At 41.2% G+C, this 26,242-nt stretch overlaps 2 protein-coding genes across 2 annotated transcripts; one reads left to right on the forward strand and one right to left on the reverse strand.

The window, feature by feature from the left end:
* Positions 1–720: 720 nt before the first annotated feature.
* prdx3 (peroxiredoxin 3) lies at positions 721–10,239 on the forward strand. Its single transcript, XM_047351481.1, has 7 exons — positions 721–918; positions 2,214–2,325; positions 5,014–5,155; positions 5,937–6,072; positions 6,247–6,350; positions 6,836–7,001; positions 10,105–10,239. Exons 1-7 carry the CDS (start codon positions 883–885, stop codon positions 10,153–10,155), a joined length of 747 nt encoding a protein of 248 aa, XP_047207437.1. The 5' UTR covers positions 721–882; the 3' UTR covers positions 10,156–10,239.
* Positions 10,240–10,313: 74 nt separating this feature from the next.
* Positions 10,314–26,172, reverse strand: tm9sf3 (transmembrane 9 superfamily member 3). Its single transcript, XM_047351480.1, has 15 exons — positions 25,944–26,172; positions 23,546–23,741; positions 23,307–23,429; positions 20,744–20,904; positions 20,123–20,200; positions 19,719–19,850; positions 19,444–19,610; positions 17,846–17,940; positions 17,630–17,760; positions 14,751–14,890; positions 14,053–14,121; positions 13,826–13,972; positions 13,652–13,735; positions 13,474–13,550; positions 10,314–11,830 (listed from the first exon to the last, which is right to left on the reverse strand). The coding sequence occupies exons 1-15, from the start codon at positions 26,034–26,036 to the stop codon at positions 11,763–11,765; spliced, it is 1,761 nt and encodes a 586-aa protein (XP_047207436.1). The 5' UTR covers positions 26,037–26,172; the 3' UTR covers positions 10,314–11,762.
* Between the last annotated feature and the right edge of the window lie 70 nt (positions 26,173–26,242).

Consider the following 26,242-nt stretch of genomic DNA (forward strand, 5'->3'; position numbering starts at 1 on the left):
GAATTAGGAAATAAATACATGAACACTGAAACAGTTAAATTTGGCTTTAACACATAATGAATTCAAAGTCTAAATAAATTAATGATTTTGCCATTTTAATATTTACTTGTGTGTTTAATGATTTAAATACTTCTAGATACTTTTGTTCATTTAATGTTTTATTATATGCCGAAACAAAACCCTTCAAAGACCATTGTTTAAGATGTTAGGCATTTGTTTACATACCTAATAATAATTAAATAATTTTTTTTAATAAAAAACAAAATATATATTAAAAGAATAATCATTACATAAAAATAAATTTTTAAAAACATATTCCAAACTGCCAACATAATTTAAAAACGTGATAAAACCATCTGTGACCTTTGAAAGCTAAACATTAACATATTATCTATATCTGGATATGGATATAAGCTTAATTTTTTTCATAGCTATAAAGTTTTTTAACTTTGACATTTTATTTTCATTTTTGGTTAATATTGCTTGTAATGTGTGTATTTGAGTTTTATATTCAACTATCACTTGCTGCCCACACACTGGAACTCATCAATCTACATGATGTAAGATAGTTTGTTTATTAATGAAGCTAAAGGACTGCACATGAAAGAGATCTCTGAAGGATTGGAGTAGCCCTAAATTTTTAAGGACCAACGACATGTCTTTTAAATACACCAAAGGTCTGAAGGAGCACCTGAAGGCAGCATGGCCGACACACAAACTGTGTCGTGTTAAATGTTTTATCGCTTTATATTGTTTGGGATACTGACAGGAAACTGTTAGGGTGATTAGTTTATTTTTTGTTTTACTCTCTAAATTGTAGATTTGTGATCTAAATGACCGGTTCAAAGTTCAAACCGCCCTCCTGTTGTGACATAATCCAACATGGCGGCCACCGTTGCCAGACTGCTTCGCACCTCTGTGAGTAAAACTCCGTATTTCTGTCAGTTCAGACTGTCTGTCCGCTTTATTCCGCCTCGGTTTACAGCTCAGGGGATAGGAATGAACACATGTCAGCAGAACGTCTTGATAAATACATTTTAAATCGTTTAGAAGCGGGTTCATGCCCTGCGTATGTTTGAATTTGACTCTGTGTTGCCAACCTCTGGTTCGCGGGCGCTCCATGCGAACACTTACAAACCTGTAAAAATACCCCGCTAATTTATTTGTAAATGTGCACTGAAAAATGCTCTTTTAAAATAGTTGTCTGGCTTCATTTGAGCAAGTATTAAGAGTTTTTATATGATGCCAAAGTCAAGATGCAGGTTAAAAATTAAGGTAAATTGTCAGGTAATTTATATGGCTTAATGTACATTAGCATATGTTAAAAATAAGGTTGCCATATTTTCTACATTTGTTTAAATATTGCCCTGAAGGCAGTAGAATATGGGCAGTTTGTCCCTCGATTAACATCGAAACTAATGAAAGGCTCTTACCTAAAATCACAGGTTTTTTTTTTTGTTGTCATTAAAAAGTCAATAAATGTTCTTAACTGAGTTTTAATACCCCTTATTTAGCTAAAAACAACATTTTCATCTTTTACCCATTAAAACAAGCAACTGAGAACATTGTTGCATGAGACACACCAGACTAGTGATCCGAATCAGCCAGTTTTTCCTTAATCGGCTCAAATCTGATTGGCCAGTCAAATCCTTGGAAATCTGATTTTTTTTTTTTTTTTACCTATTCATTAAATGCATTCAAACTAAGAACTCCCATCGTTTTTAGTCTATAAAGGCAGTAATCAATAACAGGGACTTTGATGCACATGATTAAAGGCTACAGACATGTTTTTGATGCATTAATGGGGAAAATCTAAGTCTGGCACTGACTAACGGACCGTTCATTCTAAGCAAATCTACTCATCTTCAGATACGGAGCAAAATGTTGACGTCGAGCCCCGTCATTGTCGCTGACATTGTTTCCTTTATGCTAATTATGGGGATTCCTGAAAATCCAATCTGCAATAGCTAATAGAAAGCTGCTTTTCAGGGGAGTTGCCACCAGCTGGGTAATTATAATCTAATAATCAGGGCCAAAATGGCAGCTGCAGACTCACTGTTAGTGAGATACCAACTTTAATATAATATAGTGCTGAACATATAAAGAGAAGTGAAAACAGATTAGAAAATAATGATCACAGTTGGTAGATTTTTTTTGTGTTCCAGTTCTGCTAAATTCATTTATATTTTAAAATCTTTATTATTATTTTGTAGGCTCGGGTTGGAGCTGGTGGGTTGAGAGTTGCAGCTGCTTGTCAACATAGAGCTGGTGGTGCTGCGAGGGTCCTTTCTGCTCCTGCCCTTCAGAGATCCTCTTTCTCCACCAGTATGTATCACACCACTACCAGTGTCCAAGAATAAATATTGCTCCTTCTACAACTGTGAAAACATGTTAGTGATCTCTTTTAATTAAGTGCTTTTCCAGATCTTGCCATTATAAAGCTGTTGTTCACCGGGTTCTAAAAGGATCTAAATCTAACTTCAAGCGTGCAGCACAATATATTCTACTCTGTCATTGTCTGTTGAAGTCTAAGTTTAAAAAAAAAAGTCCAACCTTATTGCTCCTAAAGGATCTAAGAGGAACTTTCCAAGTGTGTCTTAATACAATGCCAAGGTGGAAACGCCAAAAAGAAGCAATTGTTACTGCCTGTCAGGAGTTATAACAGGGGTGTCAAACTCCAGTCCTCAAGGACCGGCCTCCTGCAACTTTAAGATGTGTCCCTGGTCCAACACGCCTGAATCAAAGGGCTAAATCCCGAGTATGCAGTCAAGTTCTCCAGAACCCTGCTAGTGACCTAATTAATTGATTCAACTGAGTTGAAGCAGAAACACGTCCAAACGTTGCAGGAAACTGGCCCTTGAGGACTGGAAATCCATCATTCTTCATAGAGTAGTGGCAGTCCTCACAAATCCAGTCTAAGGTCAGATGCGTCATGAGACAAGAACATGTTACTCTACTGGTCTCAGTGGGCATGTTAAAGGTGGGTATCCAGGAGAAAACATCTTCTCCCTAAGAAGAGTACAGACGCTCTACTTAGGTTTGCATATGACTCTAGCAGAGATGAGCTTAAACCAGAGCACTGTTAGGCATGGGGGGTGATTTGGGCTTGTTTTGCAGTCATTTGGTTGACCAATGAGTGCAAGGCATACCAAAGTATTATCAGATGTGACACCAACGTACAACAAATGCCTAAAATACCGATAACTGAGGCCATGTTGTAAAAATTCCTCCACAACAACGTAAGACACCCATAAACTAAACACCTACTAATTTAATGTTCTTGTGAAATCTCTGGTGTACTTTTTGATCCAAGTCATTTTAGAACCTGGTCCAAAAACGGACACTGCTGAATTCATCCACCATTAACAGAAGGCGTTATCTGTAGTCTCAAACAGGCCTTGAGAGCTCAGCATGAACACAGCTTAAACTCAGGCAGACGCCTTAGATGTCAGGTGGTTCTTATTAGTGGGACCTGACCCAATTCTTGTTTTAGAACAGAGACATCCCTTGTTGCCCCACAGTGAGGAAATTCAGGTGTAACAACAGCAAAGTAGAAGGCAAATGGAAGCCTGCAGATTCACACCAAGGTAAAACATATAAAAATAAAATAAGAATAAGAGGCTGTAAAGAAAGGGAAAAAGTACACAGTTTAGTTATTAGCAATAGAATGCTCAGATTCAAAGACATGTGCTACTTAGTAGGCTAATAGAAAATGTACAAAATGTGCATGTGTGTAAATGCATAAAACAGACTGTTTAAGACATGGAAAAAACTGCAAAAATCTGCATGGATGTAAACTCTAATTGAGTTTATTCGGAGCAGTTATGGTTATAATGACAGCTGCGGAGAGGAAGGACCTGTGATAACACTCCTTTGTGCACCTAGGATGCAGCAGTCTGTCACTGAAAGAGCTCTCCAGTTCAGCAGCAGGTCCATGCGTTAGGTGGGAGACTTTGTCCAACAGTGATGTTATTTTTGCCAGAGTCCTTCTGTCTAGGGGGCATCCTAGGACAGAGCTGAAACTTCCTGATGAGCTTATCTAACCACCTACTACTCTCAGCTGTAGATAAGCCGCTGCTCTAACATGCTACACCATAGAAGATGGCTGATGCCACCACAGAGTGAGAGTCAGTTAGATCCTGCTCTGACCCTTCCTGTAAAGAGCAGTTTGTTGTGACTCCAGTCCAGTCTGTGGTTCAGGTAAGCACCCAGATCCTAACTCAGTTCCCTGGATGTTCTCTGCTGTCAGCATGGTGGGTAAATCCACCCCCAGCTGCTTGGTTTTCCCCAAGGAGCTGGTTACGTTTAACAATGTGAAGCGGCATGGTCAAGCGACGGAGGTCGCACGATCTTTAAAGGTCAGCTGCTCATTGATCCTGACACCCAGCTTATTAAGCAGTTCAGCTACGTCTTAAGCAGCGGTCCTCAGAGGGTTTGGCTTTTGTAAATGTTGAGTTTTAATGTCTGAAGCAGGAGTCTGCAGCCTGTTGCTTCAGAGCCCCCCCCCCCACAGTGACTCGTGGTAACAGTAATGATCTATGAAGGCAACAGGAGGCTTCCCTCTGTGTTTTCTTTAAATATCTGCATAAAATTCTGCCACAGAATAACACGGTTTAACCATTTGTCATTTAGCTGTACTTTATTTTTTTAATAGGATTTGGTAATTGTCTTAATTTTTGCCTGAAATTGTATCTATCTACAGATTAAAGTGTTTTTTTTTTCTTGTAAAAGTTTGTTTCAGTCTTTTAAAACCCACAAAAAGATTAATTCTGATTGTTTTAATGTATTAAAATGAGTTTATAGCAAAAATTAGCTAAGTGTGTTACAAATATTTTTCGATTCATCCAGAACAGATTTTTTAGGGTCTTATATAAAAACGTTGCTGATTTCTACACAAAGCCATAATTTGCACTGATGCATGTCCAACGGAGAGGGAGAACAAAGAGAGCCGTTGGACACATCTACAGCATTCACTGATGCATGAGTAAGAAGCGTTTGACTTGTGTTTATCAGGCATCTCCAGATGGGCCCCTGCTGTCACTCAGCCGGCTCCGGACTTTAAGGCCACAGCTGTCCACAACGGGGAGTTCAAGGACTTGAGTCTGGCGGACTTCAAGGGGAAATTCCTCGTTCTTTTCTTCTACCCGCTGGACTTGTGAGTATTTGTGAGAAAAGGGGATTTAAGATGTAAAGATGCAGAGCTGGTGAGAACTTTACAATCCTTCATCGCTGGCAGAAAAGCCAGAATCACCTAAACCGTCAATGATTTTAAAAATAGGAACTGGCTTGACAAGCTCTAATTTATTGTGGGTTTTCTCTGATCCACACAGGGTCGAAACTATACATACAGGCTCAGTTAGACCCTCACTAATTAGCCTTTTAGCCAATTTGACCTTAACCACATGTTTATGACCATCAATGAGCATCTGGATTCATTCAGGATGGATATTTGAGCATTTTCAGCAGAAATGGCAGTTTGTATAAACTGGTTGGTTTCCTGGGACTGATTTAACAATCATCCACACATTTTTAATGTAGCTGTGATCAGAACCAGTCCAGAAGCTTGTTATTAGCCCAGTTTATCCTTCCCAAAACCAGTTTACACGAGTTTCTTTGACCATTGTCCTTTTGGAAATATAACTGTCTCCAAATTTCAACCGTCTAATGCTTCAGCTGGAAGGAAAATGGTTTTGATGTTCAGGAACAACCCAGGAACCGAGGGTCTGTTTCACTGCCAGTGGTACCAGCGCATTGGGCAAAGTAGATTTAAATAATGGAGGATGGCTACCTCCAAATTCTTCACCTCAGATTAAGAGACGGAGGGTTGAAATGGGACAAGGTTCTGTTCCAACAAGACGAGGGTCCAAGACACACATGATCTGCAGAGGGGGTTTATGGGGGTTTCACTCTTAATTTCTCTGTTTGCTGGTCTGCAGCACGTTTGTGTGCCCGACGGAGATCATCTCGTTCAGCAACAAGGCCAGCGAGTTTCATGACATCAACTGTGAGGTGGTGGGAGTGTCAGTGGATTCTCACTTCACCCACCTGGCTTGGATCAACACCCCACGAAAGGTGCGTGCTTGAAAATGACTCCACAAACGCACACATGATCCAGGTGTCTTTCAGGTAATGATTTAGGACTGCTAGCTGGGATGTGATGTGAAATGCAGGTAAAACTGGACCTGCACCAGTAACAACATGGATGTAGTTGGTTTAACGATTAACGTGTTCGTGTGGATTTGCCAGGCTGGAGGTTTAGGAAACATCCACATCCCGTTACTGTCGGATCTCAACAAGCAAATCTCCAGAGACTACGGGGTTCTTCTCGAGGGTCCGGGCATCGCGCTGAGGTGGGCTCGTTTATTAGGACTCCTAATGCAGTTTGGATAATATAATTATACACACACACCTTTAACTTGTCTCATCATCATGCTTTATATTGATGCAGTGAAATATTACACAGTCCCTCGCAAAAGTTTTCATACCCTTTAAACTATCTGATGTTACAACAGCAAACGTTGACATATTTTATGTGGTGCTGAATCGTGAGGTGGAAAAAAATTCAACCCTTTCAGATCTAATTCTCAACCAGTTACCTTCAGAGGTTACCTGACTGGTAAATAGAGTCCAGCTGTCTCTAGTTGTGCAAAGCTGATCTATACCCCAAACAGTTCTGCAAACTAATAACAGCGCCGGAATACTATGTTGGTCTACCACATAAAACACATTGAAGTATTTAGTTATCTGAAAAAGGCCAAGTGGTATAAATACCTTTTGCAGGTGACTGTACAGAACCTCAACTGTATCCAACAATCGCTGCTGTATTGTGCTTCAGGGGTTTGTTCATCATTGATCCAAACGGTGTGGTGAAACACATGAGTGTCAACGACCTGCCAGTCGGTCGGTGTGTAGAAGAGACTCTACGGTTGGTGAAGGCATTCCAGTTTGTTGAGACGCATGGAGAGGTTTGTCCCGCCAGCTGGACCCCGAAGTCCCCAACAGTGAGTACTCTGGGAACGCTGCAGGTCCATACAGAACATCAGCTAAACGTTCCGACATCTTCTGGCTTCGTCGCCTTTATTATTGCTTGAAGGGTTGTACAGGAAAACATTTAGATCCTAAAAATAGTTTCCGTCTCCCTTGGAATAGCTGAAATGATTGAATTAGTTCAGCTGGAGCTCTGGTTGGACGCGTTTAATCCCAAGACTCAAGTTTCACGTTTAGATGCAGACCTGAAGCCAAATTGTTAAAAGCTGTTCAGCTGAGCTCATTTTTAGTTAGCTGGTTACTTTAACAAAGTTTATAGACCCTGCACAGGCAGCCTAGACTGCAGTGTGCCCTTCATAGCACCCCCTGCTGGAAGGAGGTGGTGGTTAAACTAGGCACATTACAAGCAAAACACATTTGTATTACCTATATTTTTTATTTTGCACACTTAATTGCTAATAATTAAAATAATTTCTAATACAGCCTAATGTAAAAAATAAAGTGCTGATACAGGCCTGTAGATGGCAAGTTTCAGGCATTTCCCTGTTCCAACAGAGCAGCGTGTTAATAAGATGTTAACGTGTTTTCTGACCTTGATGACCTGCTGAGGTCATTCAGTCGTGTGTAAAGTTGTATGCAAGTTCTTAGTTGTCTAGATAGACGGTACAGCAGACTGAAGCCCTGCAAACGTACCAGGACCATATTTTATCCTGTTACAACCACCAACATATTGGGATTGTACGAGATAGACACAACGTAGTGCTTGATGGTGAAATGGAATATTGATGTACGGTTGTTGCCATATTGTCCTAATTAAAATCTGAAGAGTGACCTTCAGCCCCTCTGAGTGAACCATCTCTTGCTGCAGTTAGAGCTGCAAGGCTTTAGTCAGATTGGGCATCTTGACAGTTGGATTAGGTCTGGACTTTGACTAGGCCATTGTAACACATGAATACACTTTGATCTAAACCATCCTACTGTAGTTTTGGTCCTCTGTCCTGATGGAAGGAAGGTGAACCTCCACTCCAGTCTTCTGCAGCCTCCATCATGTTGTCTTATATTCAGCTCCCTCCATCTTCCACCTCCCTTCTAACCAGTTTCTCTGTCCCTGCTGTAGAAAAGCATCCCCACAGCATGGTGCTGCCACCACTATGTTTCTCTGTACAGGGTACAGTGTTTGGCTTCATGGGACCAGATCAGCTTCTTCCATAACTTATACATGAGTTGTCAAACAGTGGCTTTCTTCTTGCTGCTCCTCCAGCTATACAGGTCCTTCTCAAAATATTAGCATATTGTGATAAAGTTCATTATTTTCCATAATGTCATGATGAAAATTTAACATTCATATATTTTAGATTCATTGCACACTAACTGAAATATTTCAGGTCTTTTATTGTCTTAATACAGATGATTTTGGCATACAGCTCATGAAAACCCAAAATTCCTATCTCACAAAATTAGCATATCATTAAAAGGGTCTCTAAACGAGCTATGAACCTAATCATCTGAATCAACGAGTTAACTCTAAACACCTGCAAAAGATTCCTGAGGCCTTTAAAACTCCCAGCCTGGTTCATCACTCAAAACCCCAATCATGGGTAAGACTGCCGACCTGACTGCTGTCCAGAAGGCCACTATTGACACCCTCAAGCAAGAGGGTAAGACACAGAAAGACATTTCTGAACGAATAGGCTGTTCCCAGAGTGCTGTATCAAGGCACCTCAGTGGGAAGTCTGTGGGAAGGAAAAAGTGTGGCAGAAAACGCTGCACAACGAGAAGAGGTGACCGGACCCTGAGGAAGATTGTGGAGAAGGGCCGATTCCAGACCTTGAGGGACCTGCGGAAGCAGTGGACTGAGTCTGGAGTAGAAACATCCAGAGCCACCATGCACAGGCGTGTGCAGGAAATGAGGTACAGGTGCCGCATTCCCCAGGTCAAGCCACTTTTGAACCAGAAACAGCGGCAGAAGTGCCTGACCTGGGCTACAGAGAAGCAGCACTGGACTGTTGCTCAGTGGTCCAAAGTACTTTTTTCGGATGAAAGCAAATTCTGCATGTCATTCGGAAATCAAGGTGCCAGAGTCTGGAGGAAGACTGGGGAGAAGGAAATGCCAAAATGCCAGAAGTCCAGTGTCAAGTACCCACAGTCAGTGATGGTCTGGGGTGCCGTGTCAGCTGCTGGTGTTGGTCCACTGTGTTTTATCAAGGGCAGGGTCAATGCAGCTAGCTATCAGGAGATTTTGGAGCACTTCATGCTTCCATCTGCTGAAAAGCTTTATGGAGATGAAGATTTCATTTTTCAGCGCGACCTGGCACCTGCTCACAGTGCCAAAACCACTGGTAAATGGTTTACTGACCATGGTATCACTGTGCTCAATTGGCCTGCCAACTCTCCTGACCTGAACCCCATAGAGAATCTGTGGGATATTGTGAAGAGAACGTTGAGAGACTCAAGACCCAACACTCTGGATGAGCTAAAGGCCGCTATCGAAGCATCCTGGGCCTCCATAAGACCTCAGCAGTGCCACAGGCTGATTGCCTCCATGCCACGCCGCATTGAAGCAGTCATTTCTGCAAAAGGATTCCCGACCAAGTATTGAGTGCATAACTGTACATGATTATTTGAAGGTTGATGTTTTTTGTATTAAAAACACTTTTCTTTTATTGGTCGGATAAAATATGCTAATTTTGTGAGATAGGAATTTTGGGTTTTCATGAGCTGTATGCCAAAATCATCCGTATTAAGACAATAAAAGACCTGAAATATTTCAGTTAGTGTGCAATGAATCTAAAATATATGAATGTTAAATTTTCATCATTACATTATGGAAAATAATGAACTTTATCACAATATGCTAATATTTTGAGAAGGACCTGTAAATCAACCAAGGCTAAAATTAAACACAGAGGCAGCTGGTAGTACTGGATTTTATTCAAGGGTTATCAGAACCAAATGGGCTAAATACAAATGAATGCCACTTGATCTGAAAGTGAGCATCTCTTATATATCCACTTCACTTATGCACTACTTTATGTCTAGTCAGGTTTATCACAAAATCCCAATAAATGTATTTAAGTGAGCGCCGCCATGTCGTCTAATTCTTTGCTTCTTTTCCAGATCAAACCGACCCCTGAAGGATCAAAGGAGTACTTTGAAAAAGTCAACTAATGGTCCACAGCGCTGTCGGCAGAAACAGTGAATACTGCAGACAATAAAAGCTTCTGTAATCAACAATAAATCTGTTTAACACGCTCTTGGCTTTGGTGACCCTTTCTGATCCTGCATCTCCCCATTTCACTACAAGACAAAATAAAAACCACACTGAATAACCCTGTACATAAACATGTTTATTTTCTTTTTACAGCATGTTAATATGCAGGTTCAAAATGTTTGACATTGGTACACAACATGAAGTGCCAAAAATCAACCGAAGCGGGAGAGAACTGGAAATAAAAAAAAGGCATTTGCCACTTCTCATACAAGTAGGGTACATACTGTATTTACACAACATGGAGGGAGAGGGGCATCAGAAACACTCTGCAGCACAGTGTGGTGATGGAAACATCTAGTTTTAGGTGTACATAAACTTTACTTTGTACAGTATGTTTGCAGAAACAAAGCACGGCCTCGTTCCTTCAGATAAACCATGTTTCAGGTTCGGGAAACAGAACGCGAGCTTATGGAAAGATGTGGAGCCTCTTTAAAGCTTTTGAACAAAATTAAATCCAAATAAAAACGTGTCCCTAAAAAAAGTTGAGGTGGAGTAAAATGTGGCTTCATATTTTGAAAACGGAAGAATTAAAAAGGGGGAGAAGAAGAAGTGGAGGCAGAATTGGATAAAAAGATGGTTAATGTGAAAACTTCATGCAACTTCAGGCAAGCTGTAACAGCGCCCACCAGCCCCACCCCAAGCACCAAACTAAAATCAATTTAACTAAAGGATTCAGTAAAAATCAAATTAAAAAAAAAAAAACACACCCTGTAGTAAAACTGTACAACGAAAATACATTTGCGATCTACATCTAAAAGGTACATTATTAAGGTTATATACACGCCACCCCATCCATATATTATCTTTACAAGTAGACTTCATTCATCCCAAACATTTAGAAAACAAGACTTAACCTGGAAATGGGATCACATCAAACAGCCATTGAAAAGAAATCAGTTGTTCCTGCACCTCAGCTGCTGCTCAGTGTCTCTGCTCGTCCGGACAGGAACCCGACCGACAGCAGAACTAAAATCTCACCGACTGGATGGACTGCTTCTGGAGCGGGGAATTAAACTGCCGAAAGGGGGGGGGGGGGCATTACTTCGAGTGATGACTGCCAAGAGTACAAAGTAGAAATAAGTCAGAACACGATGACGAACCCAGCTCCTGAATATTCTGACACCAACAGAACCAAGGGTTTCCGAACGCTTCCTCTTCACTGAAGAGAGCTACACTACTCCATCAATGTACATCATGTAGTCTCAGGTGGGTCTGGGTCGGGAAGGAGAGGTCGGCTTTAAACATTCACCCCAACCTCAGGAAAGCAACTGATATCGAAATAAAACCTTGTGTTTAACATCTCCACAGATTTCCTCTTAAAGTCACGGTGTTGTAATTCATTCAGAAAAATGGAGAAAAAAAAAAGCAAAACAAACTATGTTGTACAAAGAGAGATTCCCACAATCTCTCTGCAAGAAGGAAAGTAATAAAGAATGACTTGTGCCTGCCGTCGTTCAGAACACGTGGGTGAATCTGTCAACTCCCTGCGCAGCTGCTACGCTCCTTAGTCGATTTTCACATTTGTGTAGATCTTCCTCACAAAGGCACTTGTTCCCATGTAGCCAACAGCACCTGGAAAGTGATTGAATTACGTCAGATCTTCACAACACGCTGCAGAGTGATTACTGCCGAGGACATGTAATAAACACCTGAGCAGAAGGAAGAAAACTGCAGAACGAGTCAGCTCGGCGCTGGACAAAAAGATGTAAAAAACATATCCGCTGGAAGGACCAGAGCAGCCTTTATACAACCACGGTGAGAAGGAAATGTTTTTGACCTCTACATAGTGTAGGTGGGTTCTCTTTAACCATCAAACTGTTTGGAAAATGGGGGTTGTGTGGAGTACATCCGAGTAGCCATTGGCTAAATCTTAAAAATGTTGGGGTTCTAAAATCCCACACATTTCCTACCATCCTCTTCATACAAGATCACGCTGTATGGAGCATAGACTAAACAGTGCTCCCCCTCCCCCACCTGTTCCTGCACACTGCTGGTCAGCTGGCTAAAAGAAGGCTTCTGGATTTTGAGCTGTCATACGAGATAAATATTGCTTAGAAATATTAACAATTGCAAAAACAGAGTCTGATGGGGGGGGGGCAATAAGGTTACACTGTTTAAAACTACAGTTGGTAAAGTTATGATCCTTAAAGCAGCCAGCTGCAGGCTCTCCACCTGAGCAACAATCCAAATAATTAACTTTTCTTTGCTCCATGATGATCAGAGCAACAGAAAGGAATGATGCTGTGCTGCTAATACACTTAACAGGTGTTTATTTTATGCAGGTGCCTCTCAAACATCCTCCAAAATATTATTTCTTTCAGTATCACAACTACAGAAGTGATTGTGAAACAAAAGAGATTCACAAGTCCGGCCTTCAGGAGCCACCAGACACCAACATATCCAGAACCTGGGCTGACCCGTCACATCCCTGGAGTTGAGACACTTTTGGCATTTCATTTGGAAGAGTGGAGGGGGACAGAATCTAAGCTGCTTCAGGTCCAGCGTGAAGTTTCCAGTCAGTGATGGTCTGTTGGTGTTGGTCTGCTCTGTTTCATCAAGTCCAAATTCAACGCAGCCTTCTAACAGGAAACCCTACAGAACCTCTTGCTTCCCTCTGCTGACAAGCTTCATGAAGATGCCGACTTCGTTTTCCAGCAGAACCTGGTACCGGCCCACACTGCTAAAGGTACCAAAAGCTGATTATGTGACCAGCTGGCCTGACCCTAAACCCCACAGAGAATCTATGGAGTCAAGAAGGAGATGAGAGACACCAGAACCAACAATGCAGATGACCTGAAGGTTGCTATTAAAGCAACCTGGGCTTCCATCACACCTGAGCAGAACCACAGGCTGATCGCCTCCATGCCACACCGCACCGATGCAGTATTTCATGCAAAAGGAGCCAAGAACAAGTACTGAGTGGACAGACTGTCCATTATATGGACATACCTTTCAGCAGGCCCACATTTCTATCCTATAGGTTCATACTTTTAACAGACTTATAAACCTTGAAATAGTTCACTGAGCTAACAGGTAAGAAGAAGCAATCAGTTAAAATAAATATTACATTAAAAATATCCGAGTTACAGATCCTTCAGATAAACACTAATTAGAAACTGCAACTAATGTTAATCACAGTTAAATTTTGCTTTTGCTTTGAACCTGAACTTCACTTTGTGACATTTTAGTGTTTAAATTAAAGACCACAAACTCACCACACATGATTCCTAGAGCAGTGCTGAACACGGCCATGTAGCCGAAGTAGAAGGATGTTTGAAATAACCCATACATCCTGAAACACGAGGAGAAAACATCACTTACTGCTGGACTTCCCTTTCCATTTTTAGTTGACATTTCTATCACTTTGCCATCAACAAAGCAACCATAACTCACTTAGTTTTGAAGAAATAGTAGTAAAAGGAGTACATGTAAACATAAACCGCAGTAGATGCAGCAGAGAGGAAGCTCGTCCACTGCCTGGAAACATGAAACAAGCAAAAACATCACATAAAATATGCCAGGAAATAAAAAGCTGCCAAGTCAGATCAGACGTGTGACAACGTTTACCATCTGTAGTCCTCAGCGTTGAGCAGGAAGTATGTGCACACAATGGTGACACACACCGTGACGATGCACAGGATCACCAGGACCAGCATCATGAAGCCGTACACGTAGTAGATTTTGTAGGCCCAAAAGGATGTGAAGATGAAGTACCTGACAGAGGAGGACAGAACGAGTCTGTATAGCAGATGTTCTAACAGAGAAACTGCTTCAGTCTCTCAGGAAACACTCACATTTCTATGAAGATGGAACCAAAGGGCAGGATCCCTCCGAGGCACACGATGACAGCTGGCTCCATGAACCTGAGACAGAACAAGATTCAACACATTAAGATGCTTGTTTTTCCTCCAGCGTTCAGGCTTTCCTTCAGGGAAACCCCATGACCTTCAATGAAAAGCAGCAGTTGGTGCTTAGAGCCAGCAGGTCAGACAAAAACAGCGTCTCACGTTTTGTCCACAAACAAAAGGTCTTATTGGGATTTTATGCGATAGACCAACAAAGTACTGTTTGATTATGAAGTGGATGGAAAATGATGCATGATGATGGCTTTTTAAATTACATTTTTCAAAATAAAAACCAGAAAAGTTCATTTGTATTCAGCCTTCCTGAGTCAACACTGTCAAACTACATTTTGCTACAACTTGAGCCACGTATAATTTTCCTTCCACTCAACTATACTGAACTATGTTGCATTACTGCATGATATAAAATCAGAATAAAGTGCTTTATAGTTTGTGGTTATAAAATGCTAAAATGTGAAGGACGTTCAAGGGGTATGAATACATTTGCAAGGCACTGCAAGCCACAACCAGACTTTATAAAACACGATGGTTCCAGCCGTACTTTGACCATGCATTAACGTATGTGCTAATGTGCCTCAGCTCCTTGAACGCCACCAAATGGGGCCGTGCTCGTATCGCTCCACACCCACCATTTCTTCTCGGGGATCGGCCGTGGCACAGCGTTCACTCGGCACGGGAAGTTTGGCTGACCGGACAGATTTCTTCCCAAAATTGTTCCCACAAGGTTCAGAGGCAGGATGACAAAGAAGCAGATACAGCAGACAGCAACCTGTAGAAGAAAGGAAATGGCTTCTGTTCAGTTGGCTCACATATATTTCTGTTTAGAGCTTAAATTGGCTGTATTGTTTCATATATAGTTATATAAAGACAACTAAAGGGTTAAAGGGACCTTGGTTTACCAAAGGCTGGCGACAAACAGTGACAGTGGTGGTTGCAAACAAGAGATCAGCAGGTAAACTGATCACTGATATTTTACTCGGTCAAAGCCGTATATTTGTACATCAACCTCAGCGTAAACAGCAGAAACGGCTTCATTAATACGCCAGATGTGAAGTTTACGCAGCGTATCATCTCCCTGCTGACTCCCCGCTTAGACAAAGCAGAGAAAGTGAAATCAATTTTCACAGTAGCTGGCGGCGAAGTAATCAGATACGCAGCACGCCGCCGACTCCTGGCGCCGTTTACGATGCGTCATCAAATCCAACATCTACAACCAGATGGATTTTATAGGAAGAAACAAACACAGGCGTGAGACAATGTGGAGAACTGCGTGAATGGAGGAGCAGCCTCAAGGTGTCGAGCGAAACGTTATGCTAATTTAATGGAATCATACAAGCATGATAAACACACAGTTCAGTGAAAAAATCTGTCTAAAGTATCTAACCATTATTTGCACCTTTGTACCTGATTTTTCATGATTTGACACAAAAGAGCAACTGTTTGGACACTAATGAATAAATAACCAGTACTGGAGTAAAATCACCTGCAGCTGGTGCAGTATGCAGCAGCCCGTCTTCTCCCAGGTAGGACCACAAATCACCCATACTGGCTTCACATCGCTGGCTTCCAGTGCTGCAAGATGTTTCTGTTCTTAAATCTTTTAACAGATTGGAACCTTAACATCTCTCCGAACTACTGCACAATCACACTCCAGCCACGTCACTTAGGTTAGCTAACGGCCCGTTTCTGCTGGAAGTCCCTACAACCAGGCTGAGACCAGTGGCTACCGAACCTCATATAGAACCAATTCAGTGACAAATGTCCTCCACGACCACTTTGCAAGACAAACGGATCCAATTTCTCTACAGAAATAAAGAATCCAATCAATCTGACCACATAGACCCGGACAGACCGCCAGTCCATCAGAAAGCCACATAAAGACCATCATGCATGCACACATTCACCCCTACAGCCAAATCATCTAACATGGATGTTTCTGGTCGGTGGGGGGAAACCAGGAGAAAACCCAAGCATGCACTGGAGAACACGCAAACTGCACGCAGCCAGGCCAGAACATTCTTGCAACCGTCCCACTGAGCAGCTCACCTCCAGTTTCCTGCTCCTTCATGAAATAAAATCAACTGTATTAATTTACCAAGCAGAAAATCTAGGCTGAAATGATTCTGACTTATTCATGATTGCAATGAATTACACAGTTCATCATCCATAAGCCGCCTCGTACAACAGTTAACGGAAAAGTATTCACACCCCTCAAACCTTTTCACATGTTGTGACATTAAAACCACAAACTCTAATATATTGTGATTTGATGTGATAAGCCAACACAACATGATCTGCTCTCTAAAGTAGAAGAAAAATGGTTTTTTAAAACGTTTTTCTACATAAACAATCTGTGGCCTGCATTTATATTCAGCCAGAAAGGCTCCAATCATGGTGGAATCTTCTCTTACTGCAGTTACATCTGCAACTCTTTGGGCTTTTGTCTCCACCAGCTTTTTGCCCATTTGTTTCCAAAAATAAGTCAAGCTCAGTCAGACTGGATGGAGGGTGTCTGAACATTAGGTTTTGGATATGTTGCAGTTAGTTTTTATGTTTCTGCCTCTGGCTGTAAAACTAATTGCCCCCTTTGGGATGACAATTATTGATACTGAAAACGTTGATTTTCAAGCAACTTTGACTAGGCCATGAACCTGCTTTGATCTGAACCACTTCATTGTAGATCTGGCTGTATGTTCAGGGTCGTTGTCCCTGCTGGAAGGCCAACATCTGTGCTCCATCTATCTTCTCAACAATATTTCTGGCCCTAGACAAAAAAGTTGAACCTTTTTTGGTTTCCTCTGATCAGAGCACCTTGTTTCAAATGTTTGATGTGACTGATTAGTCATCTCCTTGCCTGGCCTGTCAGGTTAGGGTGACAGCCATGTCTTGGTAGGTCTGCGGTCTTTCCCGCTGTTTCCGTGTTCAGATGATGGAATGAACAGATCCGTCTCCGTTGTGATTTACACATCAGGGGGTAAGATTTTGTGAATAGATGACATGAAGGTGATATTAGAGTAAAGGGGTTTAAATACAACTTTTTGTTTCCATGTACGTCCCAGTTATTAAGTAATTTGTGTTGATCTGTCATAAAAAAAAAAAACAATTATAAATAGATGCAGGTTTATGGTTTAATGAGACGAAAGGTGGACAGGTTTAAGGGGTGTGAATACTTTTGAAAGGCATTGTATAACTAATCTGACTCTGAGACCTGGCTGCCCAGCTTACATGACACCTACTGAACGCCGGGTCGGGCCTTGGAACAGCTGTTAGTAGTTAACAGAATGAAGTCAGAAAATGTCATGTTAAATGTTTTTAATATGCTGGAACTGTTTTCATTAAAAAACAGCGTTCACTCGTTTACAGCTTGTCCAGTGGCTTCATTACTTCTGCTGTTTATCACCTCAACCAAATGTTCTAATCCCGCTACTTTAATCGGGTCGCAGCAAACCGCAACACTGCAAGCTTCAAATTTAAATTCCTTTTGGGTGTTGCAATGTAAAACCCTCACCATGGTCCCAAATGGGATGGCTCTGGAGGCGTGGTAGTAGATGGCGATGAAGTTGATGAAGAAGGCCGTCCCGCACACCATGGCTGGGATCATAAAGGCCCCGATGAACATCTGCTTGATCCATCTTCTGCCTAAAACATCCAAACAAAAATCACATTCAACTGATTTAATGTCTTCTTATTGGGAACACAATCTAATGCGCTGATGTTTTATTACCTCCTTGTTTTGCATACAAACTTCCACCGAAGTAGCCGTTGACAGGAGAGGTTGCAGCATAAACAAAAATAGCTGTGCTGAGCATGGAGCCCCTCCTGCAGAGAACAGAGGTGAGAGTTCAGCCCTGTGAACACACCCTCCTCTCATGGTGTCTGAATTTTCTTCCACTTAAATTCTATTGATAGTTTTAACGTTTGCTTGCCTTAAATTCAGACATTAACCTCATTTTCTGCGGTTTTCCCCATTTCTAACATCTACAGTAGCAACCACATTTATTGGCACCCCTGGTAAAGATGGGTAAAAAGTCTTAAAATAAGTTCATCTTTAATAATTGTTTTTAACAAGTAACCACTTATGTGGTTACTTGTTAAACAACCGCTTTGGTAAAAAGAACACGACTTAATCTATTGCTCTAACATTTCACTTTCAAGACTGGAGCATAAAGAGAGCCTCTCTGTAAATCTGGTTCTGGTTCCTGAGTTCTGGTTCCTTTCTGATGTTCTGCAGCTCAACATACAGGGTTTTTACCAGATTTAGGTCTGGGGTCAGAGAGGACCAGGAAGGAAGGCTGAATTTGTGTCTGGTGAACCATTTCACATGTTAAGAAATAAAATATTTACATATCAAGGCAGCCACCATTGTTGCTACCCCTGCTGTCAATCCTTCGCACCATCCTTTTTGTCAGCTGTTTTATTACAAATGATCCTGGTATTTTAAAGAGTTCATGAGGCAATCCAATCTAACAAGGTTCCTTTCAGAGGAGAAACAGGCCCACTGCATCAAGGATCCTCCACCATACTTGACAGCGAACATAATCCTATTTTGAACGGCCAAGCACACAGTTCCAATTAAAAGCCCCAGTGGAGTTTATATTTGTGATGGTAGGGCAGAAAGGCTTTCTACTGACATGCCTTCCAAACAACCTGTTGGCATGTAGACCGTATCTGATGCTTGTTATGGAGACATGGTGACCCTGGGATGCCACCGTTTGCTTCAGTTCTCTCAACAGTGCATTCTGGAGATTTTATACCTCCCATACCACCTCCTCTCACTATGCATGAGGTCCAGATCCATCTGGGTCCCTGTCCAGCCTGGCATCCAATAGCTGAAAGAAATACACCTCTGTCTCATGTCATATTTAACCAGGAAGTGATCGATTACCAATTAAAAGCTGAGCCTTATCAGTTCGAGCTGCTGGCTCACGGCGCTGACTCGGCAAGGCCCAAAGCCGGCGCTGCTGCGACAGTGGAGGAACGATTCCAACACCAGACTTGCTACAGCAACGTGTCGGAGTAAGATGGTTTGACCCTAACGCCGGACCAAGCTTTACCGTTTGAATCAAGAGGAAAATTCAACTGCAGTAACCGCCGTTCAACCCAAGAGGGCAGCACTAAGACGGTTTTAGGACAAATATTACAGAATTAAACGAGATTACATCACATTAAAAAAAATAGCACAGTAACATAAAGATAGTACCATTAAGGCCCAGTTTATATCTGCATTATCTGCATAAAAAGTTGATTTGGGGTTTAGTTCCTCTTTAAACTTCGAAACACCCGTTCCTTAAACACCACTTCATTCATAGGCCAATTACTCACTCTGTGTACAGATCCTCCACCATCGCCACAACAATGACAATGAAGGAGACAGAGAAGATCTGGCAGCCGGAGCCAATGAGTGAGGAGAAGATCAAAGGATGGCTCGAAGGCCTGAACACATCTCCGTGCACCTGCTTCCACCCGTATTCATCACCAAGATCTCTGTCCTGTTGATACACAGCAACAGAAAGCTGAGCAACGCTCCTCACATCACGATGAAGTGAAAACCAACATGTTAACACAAGTTTAAGCCAGACAGATCAACAGAAGCTCACCATGTCGTCCATCTCTTCCTCTTTGCTGTATCTAGCATAATCCTTTCTCAGGGTTCTCATCAGAATCATGGACACCAGTCCCACCAGGAATATGACCATCATGAAGGAGTTAAAGATGGAGAACCAGTGAATCTAAAAGCAAAAAAACGTTACATAAACATAGAAATAAAAAGTAATTTAAGTCAAAACCGGTTAGTTAAATGTTAACTTCAACCACTCAAAAGCAGCTTTGTTACGACGAAAGAAACAAAAAAGGGTTTTGCTTTAAGAAATTGTCTGTTAAAAATCAGTCAGAGTGACTTCCTGTCTCACTAACAGCTGATGGTTCTGTTGCATCTACTGATGCATCAACACATCTATGCTGACATGAAACACAAGGAAACCGTAAAAGACATTTTACTCACCCTGTGCTGAAAGAAGGATGGATCGAGGTACTTGTCAAACCTGTCCTCAAACTTTACATCCGACTTCTTCCATTTAACCTGGGCAGGAACAAACGCATGTGTTTATAGGCTGAACCCATTTTTCCCAGGGTTATCCCTCCATCCCTCAGCAGTTATAGAGCTAATTGTTACAAAGTTCCCCAGAGAAATGAGACGCACCCGCGGTTGTCACTGACCACATGTACTTAAATATAAATGGCTTAATATGCAGCAACATGAATCCTTCATGTAAGCAGTTACCAGTCCAGAAATTAAATATAAAGCCCTACAAATCTATCTTTCCGTTTATTAATCTTCAACAGTATCCTAATGATTAGCCTAAGTATAGTTCAGTGTGTCACAAACCTACATATTTTACTGCAGCAACAGGTCAGAATCAATTAAATAAGACATTAACCTTAACCATCCTCACTTTCTGTATAAAATGTTAAAAATAGGGCAGAGTCATGGTTTAGTTCAGCTCTCGTGAACTCACTATGGTGCGTTGTCACGACAAATAACTGTACTTACATTTCCTGAGTCTAATGACATCACAAGGTGGAGAATTTGCATACTATATAAAAAGGCCCATTCAGTACTCACAGAATATGACATAGCAATCCTGGTGTTGGACATGAGTTTGACTTTGCCTTCGCTCGTCAGATTTACATCGACGATTCTGTTGCCGTTATAACCGATCTCCAGTTTTTTGTATGTCCACAGGTAGTGCTCTTCTCCATTTTCATCTGCCTCGCCGACAATGCCTTAAACACAACAACATGCATGGAGTTATACATCTGCTGCTTATAAAACTGGTTAAATGGACATGTGGGAACTGCTAGTTTTAACTAGCATGCCACTGTTGGTCAGGACGTGAGAACCGCTGCTTCTACTCAACATAACGCATGTAAATTATATTAATATTAATCCGCCCACATCAACATTTTTATGACTTTATTTAAAGGTTTTTAACAGAAGAGGTTTTCCTCCTGGTAAAGCTACCATTAGCTTCATTTAAGCTGCTGGATGCACTGCGGTTGCCTTTCTGCTCCATGTTCCTGAATGAGCATCTACAGATGAATGAGAATTTGACTGATTAACTCTCTGTTTGAACGTGTTTATGTGCAGACTTTGTGCAGCTGACCAAATGAATTTGATTTCTGTTTTAATAACATTTAATTGAGTTGGTAGTTTTTAATTTCTATATCCATCTGTAAGTTCTAGTCTCCACTAAAACAAATAAAAGGGTTTAACAGAAAAACATTCTTCCCTTTGGACCTGCACTCCTGACTGAACTGTTTTATTTATTTTTAGTTCAATCATATTTGACACTTATTTGTAAAGATATAAATGATTGGTTCTTTTCACTTTTTTAGCGGTGCTTGAGTTTGCATGTTATACTTTAAAGTGGAAGTCTTGAATTGTCTAAACCTGCCTAATGCACACAGGGTCAGAGGGGTCAGGTCAATACCTCCAGCATTCACGAGCCAGAGGCAGGTTACCCCCTGCACAAGTCGCCAGTCCATCACAGCGTTACAGAGAGAAACACAAGACAAACAACCATGCATGCACACATTCATCTAAAATCAATTTACAAAGACCAATTAACCCAACATGCATGAATTTAGACTGGGGAGAAAGCCAGAATACCCAATGAGAATCACACAAACTCAGGAGGATGGGGAAACTTCATGTAGAAAGACCCCAACTGGGATTTGAAGCCAGGATCTTCCTGCTGCAAGGAAACAGTGCTAACAACTTCACCACAGTGCAGCTCATGCAAATACTGGTTTACATTTTATTTTGTGCTAAACGGTAACCTTTTTACTAGTTTAGTACTCAGATTCATTTAAAAAACAACAGCAATTCGTGGCACCGCTGGTGTTAAATTTGTAAAACTAGATGTACTCCTCTGCTGGAGAATTAACAAAAGCTATGTGTAAAACTGAAACTCTCAGTCATTATCGAACGGTCTGCAAGTTATTTCACAAGTTAATGTTACAACTGTTCTTTAGCCTGGATTTTTTCCCTGGAAAATATGTTCTAATAATAGTTTAATACACCCTAAAAGTGGTTTGCCGCTGGGTATCAAATGTTACTTAGCTTCCAGTTATAGAATTATTAAAAAGGTACAGGAAAATACTTCTATGCTAAACCTGGTGGACATTTAGAACATAGACAGTGTTCTTCCAGATAATCACCCAGGGAGGCAGCTTGCCTTCAGTTTGAAGTGAATCAAATTTATAACACTGTAGTTAGTATTTCTCCAAACTCACAAGGTCACAAAGTAATAAAATGAAGGTCTGCTGTTATTGAGCTTGTGCATATACCATCATGCTTGCTCCAAAGGAGGGATGGCTGCAAAGTCAATACAATCAGCTGGGCTTCCATAGATAGAAGAGTTCTTAGGAGACCAAACTGAATGTTATTGCATTGCTACATGACTTGAATCCAACCGAACTGTAGACAACTGAATCCGCCTGTATGACCAGATGCAATTAGACTGCTAAAAGCTCCAACTAAAAAGATCTAACCATCTCAGATGTGACTACTAATGTGTAAACGCTTAAACTGCAGGAGAGTAAATATTGGAGCCCCACCCACTGCATGAAACATCCGCATACACACAGGTGGATGTTTAATCAGCCGGAGGAGTGGTAGCTACTGTTGCAAAAGAAAAACTGTCTGAAAATATGCAGGCGACCACAGATTCAGCCTGAAGAGGAAAAGACCCAAGATGTGTCTGCAACTACAGGGACTCATTAATATCCTTCTAATAGTACATGTTATGTGTTAGCAAAGCTATTCTGTACAGGTGAATATACTAATGGGATGTTGCTGTGGCACATTCTGATAAACTGCAATAATCTGCATCCTAAATAAATTTTAAATCTTACATTTACTAAAGTTCTAAAAGTTTCATATTAAGTAGTAATTAACTAGTAAACAGCACCGCCTTGCAGCTTAATAACTACAGTAGGTGATGTGAGCAAGATAATCGATGCACAATTGAATGTATTCTAACAAGTCTCTCTGGGGAATTAACTGGGTTGATCTTTTCCACATTAGGAGGAAGAAATGGTGGCAAAAATGTGGCAATATTTAAAAATCACAAGACTTTTCAGCCTTAACCAAAACCCAGAGGTAAAAAAGCAGCATCACCTACCCCAGATAGGCAGGTCATCTATGTACATTTGATACCAATAGTGATTCTTTATGGCATAAACAAAGGCATCCTGTTTGGGTTTGTCCAGGTCAATTTCACAGTATGTTGTCTGCATGACTTCCTCTGCAGAGATAAAAGGAAAAAAACATTTTAATTAGGTGCCATTAAATGTGGAACATACAGCAACCATGCAGACATAAAGTGACATAAACTGTTTTACTAATGTATTTGTGCCAAACCTTTGAACTTAATGTCTAAGCCACTGAATTCCAGCTCCACTCCTTGCAAAGCTTCTCCGAGTGTTTCATGGTAATGACTGATGGTCTTCTTGGAGCCCGCACAAAAGGGCAAAGAGAAATACTTGTATGTCTCCTGTCGATTGTGGTAAGGTCCCACTGTGTTCATCCATAAAACTACCTCCTCTTTATCTGTGTACTGTGAAGGGAAAACAAAGGGATTTATTCCAGGCAGTCAAAAAATGCTATATTGCCTGTTCTGCAAGTCCATCGGGTTTCAGAATATACACTCCTGCAACATATTTAGCGTTAGATACAGTTTTACATTAAATGTAAGGAGCCAGCAGGATGTGACACTGAGGTTTAAATAAAAAAAGAAGCATAAAAGTGTAAAGAAGGCATCAGTGTGCTATGCACTGCTGCTCAGTTGGCTGGAAGAATGCTACTACTCCTTTCTTGTAAGCAAAGTAAGTTTGGCTGTTTGGAAATCTTTATGGTTGCAAAAAAAAAAAAAAAAACCCCAGAAACAGTGACTGTGGAAACTAAAGTTGCACCTCCCATAACTTCGTGTGGTAGCACTGTATGAAAAGTACAGTTGGCGAGCTGCGAATGGCAGGTAACTGTAAATCCTACCTGAACAGATACCCCAACTAATGAACCCATTCATACCTTCCTATGACACTGAGGCTACTGTATAAGGAGCATATATTCTGCTTAAAATGTGTGGAAGCTGTTTCTGCTGGTTACACAGCTTTACTGGTGACTACAATACTGGCTGTGCTGCCACCTTAAAAAAAAACGCTTTTCCTTTGGTGTTGAAAGTTAAAGATTTGAGTATTTCCAATGCCAAAGTAAAGTAAATACACCTAGAACATCACTCATTATTGATTTATGTCAATTCCCATTAGCAATATAGTCAGAGTTTATTGCTAAACCATGTCTAATTTAACTGAAAACGAGTTTAAATCTTTAAATCAACCAAATGGTCTCAGTTAGCGTTTTCTAGTACCTCTATTCTAAAGCAAATAAATGCGAGCATATCTTAATTGGCCCATGTAAGATCCATATTTCATTCAAAACTGGAAATAATTTAGAGCTAAAGTTTAGGATTTAATAAGCTTTAATTAAAAAAGAATGCAGACTGAATGGCCTTTTAATAGAAGGCCAAATTATCTCTGTTTCTAATGGTGAAAGCAGCTCATTATTTGGTAACAAACAGGACAACTGGGCTCAAAATGGGACAATTACAAGACGTTTTTCTAACCAATTAAGAGAGAAAACATTCCTCAAAATTTGTACATTGATTGTTTCAGCCATATCTGTTTTCTTTAAGTTTTGGTTTTTTTTATTTTTGGGTCACAACTTTCCCACAGTTTTCAATGTGAACTGAGGGAAATAAACTACCCTCAAACTCTAGCCTTTAAAACACTGCAGCTGTTTTACTTTCTAACATAGACGCATATTCTGGGTCATATTTGAAAGATATTTAGTTGCTCTTACTGATGAAGTTATTTTTGACAATCCAGCAAAAGGCCCGGTAGAGATACTTCCTTTTTGGCATCAAAAACTGTTCATGTTGTACATTCTGTTTAAGGTTTATGTAAATACCGAGATATCGTGATTATTTTACTCAAACAGTGAGAATCTGATATTGACAGATGCCTAGTGTAAAGTAACCACCATAAGATCTAGCCTCATTCCATAACAGAGGGCTATTGTGTTCGAATTGAAATGCAAATTAATAAAAATGTAGCAGTTATCACATTTAGGTACACCTGTGCAACGCCTTGGCCGTGAGTGCTTACGTTCAAGGAAGTGGACTTCCACGCTGTATCCGTCTATTCACCTGCTTTCATACCTGGAGGACGTTTTCTTTTTTTTTAGCAGGATCAATCAGCCTACGACCTGAAGAACAGTTTCTAGACAGTGTGTGAGCCCAATTAAACGTGTGGCAGAATAAACACCAAAAGGCCTCAACGTTTCACCGGTGTTTCAGCTTAGCCTCTTTGCGTTTTTACATCTGCTCCAACGCTAAACGTACTTTAAATTTGCTCAACTAACTAATGTTAGCCTGCTGCTGTTGCGAGGGCAGATTCCACCGGTGCTAACGGAAAGCTACTGAGGAAGATGTGTTGTAAAAGCTAACAGTTAGCATGAGCAGTTAGCCGCTTATTGATTACATGTTAGCTGGCTAGCTGAATGCTTCTCTGTTTAATAACACACCAGGTATCGATTTATCACTCAACAGGCCAGGTCTTAAGTCCTGTCATGTCTGAGATCCTGTCTCCTGAACCGTGGCTAGCCTCTGCTGCTACAGCTAGCAGCTCACACACGGCATAAACGTCCATTATTTTTCAACGCTCCCCCTCTCACTGTCGGCCTCATTTAAACGCCGTCTTACCGTGTGCTCATGCTCGTCCGCGTCAACAGGTAATAAAGAGCCCACTATTGCCAGGAAAGCCGCCGCTGCCACCTTCCACCGGGAAATGCCCATTATTTTTGGTGAAAGTACGCAGAAAGTTTAGGCTTGTTAGCTTCTTTGGGCTAATATCCCACCTTCTTCCTGGTTGTACGACAGAGGCAATTTTCAGGGATGCTCTCTGCACGTTCTCACCGATCCTACGCTGGATTGGTCGAGACGAGTCACGTGGTGCTCGGCCTCCAGTCAGCGTGGAAAGCGATGGCTCCGGCGGTGGTTGG

The sequence above is a fragment of the Girardinichthys multiradiatus genome, chromosome 22 (assembly GCF_021462225.1).
Source record: "Girardinichthys multiradiatus isolate DD_20200921_A chromosome 22, DD_fGirMul_XY1, whole genome shotgun sequence".
NCBI lineage: Eukaryota > Metazoa > Chordata > Actinopteri > Cyprinodontiformes > Goodeidae > Girardinichthys > Girardinichthys multiradiatus.

Coding starts and splice junctions, on each gene's coding strand:
- prdx3 (XM_047351481.1), top strand. CDS start 883: ATGGCGGCCACCGTTGCCAGACTGCTTCGCACCTCT. Junction 919..2,213: donor CCAGACTGCTTCGCACCTCT/GTGAGTAAAACT, acceptor ATTATTTTGTAG/GCTCGGGTTGGAGCTGGTGG. Junction 6,073..6,246: donor GGATCAACACCCCACGAAAG/GTGCGTGCTTGA, acceptor TGGATTTGCCAG/GCTGGAGGTTTAGGAAACAT.
- tm9sf3 (XM_047351480.1), bottom strand. CDS start 26,036: ATGGGCATTTCCCGGTGGAAGGTGGCAGCGGCGGCTTTCCTGGCAATA. Junction 14,122..14,750: donor CCGATCCCCGAGAAGAAATG/GTGGGTGTGGAG, acceptor GTTCTGTCTCAG/GTTCATGGAGCCAGCTGTCA. Junction 11,831..13,473: donor TGCTCTAGGAATCATGTGTG/GTGAGTTTGTGG, acceptor ATCACTTTCCAG/GTGCTGTTGGCTACATGGGA.